Source organism: Xiphias gladius, chromosome 18 (genome assembly GCF_016859285.1).
Source record: "Xiphias gladius isolate SHS-SW01 ecotype Sanya breed wild chromosome 18, ASM1685928v1, whole genome shotgun sequence".
NCBI classification, from domain to species: Eukaryota; Metazoa; Chordata; class Actinopteri; order Istiophoriformes; family Xiphiidae; genus Xiphias; species Xiphias gladius.
This window is the reverse complement of record NC_053417.1, coordinates 302,213-312,535: the sequence shown is the minus strand read 5'-3', so window position 1 is coordinate 312,535 and position 10,323 is coordinate 302,213. Positions and strand designations below refer to the sequence as shown.

Below are 10,323 nucleotides of genomic sequence, written 5' to 3'. Positions count from 1 at the left end.
CAATGTCATTTACTCATTTTAATGGTTAAAAAAATACTTCTTTGAGCAAAGAGACAACAATAAGTCCCTGTTTGCTAAGGAAACGAGGGACCAAAACAATTATGGCCACCAAATGATGACAGGTGGAGCAAGATAAGATGAGGTAAATGTTTTTGAGGAGAGAAAACAAAAAAGGCACAATTAACAATCGATCATGCCCCAAATTCACAATAACAATAATAATAATATTTCTAATAATAATAATAACAACAATAATAACAATAATATATCAGTACAACTAAAAAAATCTGAAAATCTGCAACAAAAAACAAAAAATACAGACCAGTCATATTATACAAGGCAAGTCTTGCCTGTCAGGATCCTCCTGTGTGCTCTACCCTAATCAGGCTTCTGTACACTCTGAAGCCCCCCAGTCCTGTTGCTGATACTGTACACAGATAGCAGTTCTACAGTGCACAGGGACTTCAACATGCTATCTGACGACCAGACATGAAACACAGAGTTTTGAGGGCCCAATGCAATCGTCATGGCAGAAGGCACCGCAGCCTTGGCACACAATCATGGCTTTGAGGCGGCATGAGCACTTGAGTGCCACCTCCTCTGTTGTACTGTCAGTAAAGGCCTGGATGCTGAGTGTGGTCTGGCTGGAGGCCAAGCGGGGGCCCGGCTGGAGCACACCATCTGCCATGCTCCGGGATAAACCACCGTTGTCCATCACTGACACATTGGCTGTGTAGCTTACTGCTCCAAGACCTCCAACTTGCTTGGGGAGTTTCCTGCACAGCTGGAAGGGAAGGGAAGAGGCAGAGGAGGAGGGTGAGGGAGAGGAGGAGGTGGAGGGAGAGCCAGAGGAGTAGGGAGCTTTGCTTTGTTCCTTCTTTGCCATCCTGGCAAAAATCATCTCCATGTTGAGGAGTCCCTCCATTGCTCCTCCACTCAGGTAGCTGTCCACAGAGCTCACAGGCTCCTTTTTGGTAACACTCATGGGAATGGTGGGAGAGGATTTGGAAAGAGCCTGGCAAGAGGGCCGCATAGCAACTTCATTCTTTATGGTAGGTGCCGGAGAAAGTTGCTGTTGGTGAGGGTGGGGGAGCTTAGACTGTGGGGGGCGCCAGTTGATCTTAATATTAGGCAACGCTTCCATGGGACAGGTGTCTGCGTGGGGAGGAGACGGGCCATTAGGCATGGTCCGGTGGGCTGGCTGGGGCCTATCTGGAGTGGCCCCCGGTGAGGGCTGAGGACCACGAGACTCTTTGATAACTGCAGACTCCATAGCGGTCTGAGAGCTAAGGTCTGACTTACTTCTGGAGGACAAAGAACTGGATGACGATGAGGAGGGTGGCAGAGAAGTGATGACTGGGACAGCCCCAGGGGCCTGCTGGGACTGGTACTGTGATACAGGTGGAGCCTCCATCAGACACGTGACTGGGCGACCTGTTGGAGACTTGTTGTGGCTCTGCGAGACTGCATTCTGTTCTGGATTAGGAGACTGGGCTGAAGCCTCAGGCCTGTGGCGAGGCCCTGGGGTCCTCGCCAGTGGTGGTCTGGGTTGGGGTCCTGGCAGTCGGCTGATCTCCAGCCTGTTGGCTGAGTGTGAGGGTAGAACTTTCTCCAGGGGCAGGCTGCCCTGCAGTAGCTGAGTGACTAAAGGGTTGTTGGCCTCCACACTGGACACTGGTCTGGCTGAGCTGGCCAGTCTCTTGGAGGCAACTATAGCAGTTGGGTGAGTGACAGAGGGTTTTAAGCCTCCACGATACTCTTCCTCAGCAGAACACTGTCTGAAAACTTTACAATTATCCACAGGTTCCATTTTGACCACAATGTTGGTATCCCTGAGCCCCTGTGGGTGGGCTGTGGGGAGAGACTGGTGGTCTTGAGAATGTGGGCGACTCTTCTGTGGCAAACTGTTGGGGAAGCAAGGCTGAATGACGGTCTGACCTTGGCGACTGGAAACGTGGGCCTGGATGACTGGCTGCTGGTTCTGAGGAGAAGGGCTGCAGATGACCAGTTGGCTGTTTCTCTGGGTACTCATTGTGGCACACCAATCCTGGTCAGGCTGCTGCTGCTGCTCATCCTCCTGGCTTTCATTCTCACAGTCTGAAGCAGTTTCCGTGGAGTCGCTATGTGTCCCAGCCTCGTCATCTTTCTGTCCTCCAGAGGAGTCCACATGCTGAGAGGATGTTTCTGTTTGCTGTCTCTCTGTAGCTGAGTGAGAGAGCGGCTCCTTGAGGTCCACATGGTGGGAACCATGCTGGATAACACCACTCAGTCCAGCTTCCTTCCCTTGTTCCTTCTCTTTGGGGGGACAGGAGCTGGTCAGCGTCTGAATAACATCCACACCCTGAGCCCCAAACCTGGGAAGGGAATCTGGGATTGACGTTGGGGCCAGTGAGAGTTTTTCACAACGCTGGTCTGCCCTCTCTAAAGGTGCAGCTGCAGACTCAGACACCTGGCTCTGCCTGGTTGGCTGGTTGGCCAAAGACTCAGCCACAGTGACAGCCTCTGGAGAGGGTGTGTCAGCTACCTTGTCTGTGAGCTCGTTGGAGGGGCTCTGGTCACTGGCTGATGTTGCTTCTATTTCTTCTACAGGCTCTGGCCCCCCCACTGCCTCCTCTCGAGGAGGGCTTGTGGTCTGTTGGGGCTCCAAGGACATGGAAGTTGAGGTAGTGAACAGGGACGGGGAGGGCTGGGGTGAGGGGTCTACACTGAGAAGCAGTAGTTGTGTTCCAGACGAATCAATGCCTGAAGATAATCCCTGCTCCTCCATCCCACCATCTCCCCTGCTTCCACTTCCACTTCCTCCTCCTCCTCCGGGCTCGATAGGTCCTGGATGTTCTTGCGCTCTTCGTCCATTGCTGCTATCCGATAGCCCAGCAGTAGGCCGCAGCCTGACCCTGGCCGGCCCTGCCCTGTCGCCAGAGGCTGCAACAGCAGCAGCGGCCTCGCGCTGGGCCCGGGCTTGCTGGGCGCGGGCTTTGATGTCTGCCAAGGTGCGTGCGCCCCCCGTCCCCGACCGCCGCGAGCCCTCACTGGGGGGCACGATCCGGGGACAGATCTGGTAGGTGGGGTGCCCTTTGACCCAGGGAGGTTTGATTCTGGACAGTTGAATCTGGGACAGAGACACAAGAACAGTGAGCAAACTTTACCTGAATAACAACTAATTTCTGAACAGGCATTATTTTTGTGCATAGGTTTATGCAACAAAGTCCTACCCGGATAGGCGGCACCTTTGGCTCTTCTGTTGTCGGCTGCGGCTTCTCCGAACGGACACTGTCAATTGTGGTACGAAAGGACTGACGGTCATTGAGCCGCGGCCTCTTTTCGGGGAAGCTGGAGAAGGCCTGAGTCTCATCTGGCCTTCTCTTCTGCTCCTTGAGCTGGGCACTGGTTACTGGGGTGCTAGCTGGGCTGGCCGAAGGGCTGCTCTCACGGCTGCTGGTGGCGGTACCCCCTGTGATGGACGTGACGACGGAGGCAGTATCATCCAGGGGATCCGCGGCGACTGCAGCACTGGAGGATGCTGAGGAGGATGAAGATGAGTCCAGGCCTGCGGCAAAAGCTCCCTGTCTATCAGAAGGTGAGGAGGGTGAGGAAGCGGGGGAAGAGGCAGACGAAACAGAAGAGGAGGAGGAGGAAGGGGAGGAGGTGGAAGCCAGTACAGGTGCAGCATCTTCGGGGAGCAGGCGGGCTGTAACTTCTGGCTCTTCGTTTGCACTAGTGGAGGCTGGACTGGGGCTGGGGCTGGGAGTGGGAGTAGGAGTTGAGGCTGGCAACGTGACTGGCTCTGGATTGGGAGAGGGCTTTGGCTCCATGGAGGCACTCTCAGCTGGGAGCTCCATGCCACACTCAGCCTGCAGCACCACCTCGCCCTGAACCACTGTATTGTCGGACATGGGAGAGCCAATAGAGACTGCTGAGATGTCCACTGCAGCACTGGCCTCAGCTGCTTCTGCAGACTGCAAAGCTGGAGCAGAGGCCTTGCAGAGTGTCCTGCGGGCCCTGCGTCGCAAGTCAGCCCGCGTGCGTCTCCTCATCCTGCCATCTCTCCTCCGCCGACCCACACTGCGTCTCTTAGGGGCACCAGTTGCCACCACAGCCACATCGCTGTCAAGCACACTGGCTCCAACTTCACTGGCTTCACTCATGGTAAGCTTTAGGGACTCCTCTCGTGTCAGGCCAGATCTACAGATACACAAACTACACTTCAGCACTTCATTGTGGAAACACAATGCATATCATGGCTAATGTAGTTCATACTGCCAAAACTACACAGAGAGCAGCTAAGGAGATCCAAATAAATGGCTTAAAGCACTTGGTCAAAAATTGAATATCTACATCAAGGTTTTTCTAAAAAATAATACTGATACTTGATGTCAATAATGTTTAGTCAACTAATAAATATTAACAGTATTCTAACTTTAAAAGAACCACCCTAAGTATGGTAAAAACTTAATATGGCTGTTGTGTGAACACTGAAATCATACTTTGATGAAATAGGTTGGCTCTTACTTTTGCCCGTGGTACTCTTCGAAAAACTTTTCCTTCCACGCCTCTACCTTCTTCTCTTTCTCCATTTCTTGTCGGAAACGCACCTGCATCTCATGGGTGAACTCACCTAAACAGGTTAAAAACATGTAAAGGTTTAAAAGAGTAGCTCCACAACTGAACTTAAATAAACAAACTGTAAACCAGTATCATTTTTGGTATAAACCTGACTTAGCTGCCCTTCACTTGCTAAAATAAGCAGCTGGTGTTCAGTTATAGTACTGTTCCAGGACAGATCAACCATTAGAAGTATATAAGATAGGACATAGTCTGAAACAGGTCCCTTAATGGACTGATTCCCCAAGATCATTCAGAAGTGTTTTTTGTTGTGAATTTCTACATTGTACAGCCTCCTTTCCTTTCACACTACGTGAAAACTGCTTGAGTACATTGTTAGCTTTTGGTGCAGATTTTACTGCTGGTATTTATGGTTTCCTCACCTTACATACGCTCACCATCTTTTCTGCTATCATTAGTTTCTTCCCCATAGCAATCAATACATTCCTATCAGATGTCAACTAATTTTACTTTTTAAGACTATTAGAAGTCTCACTAAAATGTGGCTTGTCCATGACTGAACAATCATTTACCCTCAGCCAGCCTCTCTTTCCAGCTCTGGGACGCATGGGTGAAGAACTCATTATTGAGAGCTGAACTACTCAGTCTGGCCATACCATCAGGTCCAATCTGCAAAGAGAGGGGACAGAATGTAGAAATAGCAGGAAAACAATTATTACATCAGAGGAATCGAGTGGCCTATGCCTCACATGCATCAAATTGACACTAAAAATGACAAATCAAGGCCTGTATTTCATGGTGTGTGACTGAGCTGAGCTTAAAAAAATTTCCATTCTGCAAAATTTAAAAGTACAAAAAACAATTGAGCTACCATACTGCAACCTGCCCTAAAATGCACACTAGTTTAGCTTGTTTGTATTAAATTCCAACCTGACTGCTTAAATTTATGCTGCACAAAAATATTGTTTTTATTTGTCACTTGCTCCTTGTAAGTTTTATGATAAAACACAGATATGTGACAAAGTGTGCAGGTTTCTCTTGTGGTAGTCCTTGTATTGCTCAGCAATTCACAGATTGTAGGTCAGCGTTCTGTCAACACTTATTAGACTGCTTGTCAATCACACATCAAAGGTGATACCTAGATAGAGCAGTGTTGCATGTTTGGGCCCTTTTCTCTTTTAAATAACAGCAACTGATGACAATTACAAGGGCTGATGGCAAGACCACCAGCACAATTAATAACTGTTTAGCAAATCCACAATTTTGAGGGATTTTATCAGTTGATGCAGTGCAATGGTCCATGATGATGACTTCAAAGTACAAGTTTTACTCCTTCCCGATTTCCTGATATAATGCTGTGTGTGATAGTAACTGTATATAAGGGTATGCAATATAAGTGCAGACGTAAAAGCTGGGGATAAATTATGGGGCCAGAAAAACAACATACCTGTCGGTCCACCTCTGGCAGCAGCTGTAGCAACTGTTGCTGTGAGTGTGTGGGAAAGGCTGAGAAGGTCCGCACATTGATGAGGGCTCTGATGTTGGTGTTGACCAGGATGGAGCCTGGTGTTTCAAAGTCTACATCAACCCCTCCTCTACTCCTCTTCATGGGCCCTGCCACAGCAAAAATCACGTTAAATTCTGCCACTAAGCCTGATGCTAAAACTATCTGCAGATTCATGAAGCTTAGCATCAACGACCATACACACACACTCAGGCAGTGAGTTCTTCTTGGCCCATGTCTGTAACAGGCCTAGGGAGTATTTTTTTTTACCATATATCGTGCCCTTGGAAATAGGTGAAAGAATTCAAATAACCCCTTTTTACAGTATGCTTTCCATCTTCTCTGTGTTCTTTCTGGTGGTTGTATTTATTAATTAGGCTAATGTTGAAGTCTGACTTGTCAGGCTGATCAGCATTCTGGATTCTGCCTTTCATTACTGCTGTGTTGTAAATGCAGTTCTCAGGACAAAAAAGTGGTCCTTACCTGTGGGGACGTGCTCTCCATTCACTTTAAGAGGGGTGAGGACAACACGAGGCATCATGACTGCCTTCTTCCTCTGCCTCCCTGACTGTAGCAACAAAAATGGTGGGTTGGAAAGGTGGAGAAAATAGACAGTTCTACAGTCAGTATATTAAACAGCGGTGTCCCTCTACAGATCAAGTACAAACATAATGAATGAGTGACAATGGCTAATGACTAAGTATCATTAAGATAGTCCTTCAGGAGTTACACTTCACATTCAACTGTAAAACAAATAGTGCACTGAATGAGACCACAGACCTAATGTCAAATCCTTGACTAATGAGTACGTTATAATTTCCATTGTAAACATTGTGCAGCAAGTGGCTTGGCTTCATGCAGGATGCTGACCTGTCTTGAGCGGCTCAGTCTGGTCTGGGCGTGTTGAGCATGTTGGGTCTGCTGTATATCTGTGCGTCCCTGCTGTCCTGCTGCCCTGCTGAGGCGGGTCTGAGGCTGGGTGCTGGGAGCCTGCAGCTCTGTGGAGCAAGAGGCACTGGACGAGCTCTCATCCACCGAGGCTTCAGGTCAGGGAAAAATACACTTAGAAGTCCACTCTCTCACACACATTTCTAAACAGATAAAGATACTCTATCAACTTTTACAAGATAGGCATACAGTGGCCAACACACCTCATGTTGTTGACAGCACTGAGTTGCAAGCAAAATAAAACATTTACAAAGAAAAGACACATGCTCTTGCTGAAATTCACCTTTATGACCTACTTTAACTCTGACAAACAGCGCAGTGACAATTATCACATATTTTCCATCCTGAATATCTTACCTGAGATCACAGAACTGTAGCTTCTATCTTAGCTGAAGCTGCTTTCCGAGTGTTTGGCTTATATTAATATATGGCAACATTTAGTAACAATGGTTTGGCTGAATTTGTATTATTGGCATCATTATTGCAACATGCCTTTGGCCAGGTTCAGTGTTTACACAGTAACTGTGGAAAAAACAAGGACACAGAATGCCAATGATCTAACAGAGAACCCCTACTGTTTTGCCTGTGGTCATCTTTACAACCTAAGGAATGATTAAACTCAGCATTTCTAGATTAGTTAATAAAAGGCCAATTTTGACTTTATGGATGGTTAGTGTTTATTAATTACCAAATGATACAGGTAAGATGGCAATATCACTTGTGGTTTTAGTGGTTATGTACATTTGTTCATTCGTTAAGGCTCCTTGTATGCACAGATGAAAGGAAGCCTGTACAGATTTAAATTGCCCAGACAATCAGGGCCACACTTACCCATACTGACATTACAATGCTGAGGACATACTGAACTGTTACACCACTGTGAATGCAAAACCATCAGGCTGAGCCTCAAGGGAAAGCTCTCAGTTAGGGGTCGACCGATTATCGGTTTGGTCAATTATAGATAATATGCTTACCGTAGCACATCAGCCCGTGAATAGCCACTCAAGGAGAAGTAAAATTACTTGTGTAAAAATGTACTTAATTAAAAGTACAAAGTAAGTCAGTTAAAATGTAAAAATGTACATTTTTTAAATGGGGGAAGGGAAGGGATAAAAAAAAATGTTATATGGTAATGAAAATGATATATGACAAAACTATGCTACCAGGCATACATGCAGGCATATATCCATTGGTATTTTTCCAGGGTTAAAACCACACTGAAAGCAACCAATAAATTCCAGTCAGGCACTTTGCAGTGCATACAACTGATAATTACAAATATACACTCAGGTGGCAGTTTATTGGGTAAACCTAGCTAAAAGTAATGCAGTCTAATACAGCAGTCCTGCAATAAATCTTCCAGCAATGAAGATTATAATGTTCAGTTTTTATTATACTTGTTTTAGAGTCATTGAATCAATGATATGATCATTTTGGAGAATGTAGTGTGTGGTGCTGTAGAGATTGTATTGCATCATGCAGAGAGGTGTTTGTTATTTAGCCTACCTTCATTGGTATAAATGAGATAGTAAAAATAATAGAAACAGCTGGACACCACAGCAGATGTCCATATACTTTATGTAGCAGTAGTTTTGTGTTAGGAGTTTGTTTTATTCTTAATTTTGTCACCAAGATTTTCATTTTTACTGCAAATGCATATCGGTTCCAAATATCAGTTATCCGTGTTTTTCGTTACTAACGATCAGTATCTTGATCAGCCTTGAAATACCATATCTGTCAACCGCTAGTTCCAACCCTCAGCTATGATCATGAGCTCTAACAAAAAGAGGAAGACTGTGGAATGGAGGTGGGCCACTCCATTTGAAACAAAGACCACTTTCTCAAATATAAACAAACTCATTACACTTTTAGGTAACAAAACTATCTTGAGGGGAACCAAGCAGAGGCACTGTTACACATGTTAAACAGTAGATGGCAGATATTTAATGTCACTACTAATTGGGCACTTATCTAGTGACTAAACTGATCATAGGACGGATGCTTCAGGATTTAGGTGTTTTACGACCTGAGCTTAACAATTTCTTGAACGGAAATCCCGCAAGTGGCTGGAATGATCACTGGGTGTCTGAATCATTGGCTGTCTGGACTCACTGTTAGGGACAGGTTGTGGCGCTCATGCAACCAGAAGTAGTATGGAGCAGAATGTTCTATTGGCTACCAGTACTGAGGGTGAGGAAGGCTTCTGTTCATAATCCATGCTGCCCCATCAAGATGTGGGACACTGTAGAAGTAAGTCATGTCTCACAACTTGTAAGAACTAGAGTTGACTTGTGACAGGAAGCATACTGGTTCTATACCCAGACCAGATGTGAAAGAACAGCAATTGCCCCTCCCTCATTACCACCACTCAGGTGCCACTGACCAAGGTGGTAAAGGTGGTTAAGAATAGAGTCTTAAGAGGATGGGAGACAAATACAGTAGGAGACACAATCTGTGTGGTATGTGGCATTTGTTCATGCTATATATTTGCCCAAATACAAATGAACATGACATAAATTAACGGAACACGGGACTATGGCCAGTGCCTACCATCAGTATGAGATGAATATACTAATGAAGGAATGCACATTCAATGCCAGGACGAGCAGTTTCACTGGAGCTTGCCTGCTCATGACTCTTCACAGCATGGCTCAGCACAACTATCCCTTCATAATGACTGTAAGACCCTATAGGAGATGTCTCAAATGGAAGTAATGAGAGGTTACTATTGTATGGTGTGGTATTACCGTCATTGTCTCCGCTGGCAGCAGCGGTGGTCTCAGTGGAATCACAGCTCTCCTGCTCAGTGGCCTCAGTGGGGCCAATCGGGACCACAGCAGAGCCTGCTCCAGGGGTGCTGCAGCTGGAAGCTGGGTGGGAAGTGCTGCCAGCCGGCTCAGTTGGCATCTCACACTCTGAGGTTGTCTTTGTCCACTGGAGGGCGTTCTTCTACAGTGTGAACAGTACAGAGTTAGCAGGTCCCTCTTCATCTGGAGAAAAACAGTGTTCTCTGCATGTGTGATGTATATCAGGAAGTTCTTATCGCTTGATTTTGTGGTCAAGCATCAAATCCACTGCTACACTGAAGTATTGAGAACACTGTGTGATTGAACATATTTTAGCCTCCAGTGTATTTATATTTATTACAGTCTCGCATAGACTTTCTTTGATGCCCATACTGAGTTCACTGGCTAATATGCTGATGTGAGCAAACTCGTAAAGCAGTAACCTGATTAGTGTTACAAAAAACCTGGGCTAACTATGTTTGTCTGCATCCTCTTCAGTAGTATCATAAACTACTACATCTC

At 46.4% G+C, this 10,323-nt stretch overlaps 1 protein-coding gene across 1 annotated transcript in view; it reads right to left on the bottom strand.

Annotated features, from left to right (window-relative positions):
* Positions 1–10,323, bottom strand: part of asxl1 (ASXL transcriptional regulator 1) — a 49,569-nt gene continuing 39,246 nt past the window's right edge. Inside the window, exons 4-11 of the mRNA XM_040152619.1 lie at positions 9,763–9,964; positions 6,938–7,107; positions 6,551–6,635; positions 6,011–6,177; positions 5,136–5,232; positions 4,510–4,615; positions 3,213–4,182; positions 1–3,109 (exon numbers count right to left, since the gene is read on the bottom strand). Coding sequence (XP_040008553.1) covers positions 473–3,109; positions 3,213–4,182; positions 4,510–4,615; positions 5,136–5,232; positions 6,011–6,177; positions 6,551–6,635; positions 6,938–7,107; positions 9,763–9,964 — 4,434 coding nt within the window. The 3' untranslated portion in view covers positions 1–472. The remainder of the gene's footprint in view (positions 3,110–3,212; positions 4,183–4,509; positions 4,616–5,135; positions 5,233–6,010; positions 6,178–6,550; positions 6,636–6,937; positions 7,108–9,762; positions 9,965–10,323) is intronic.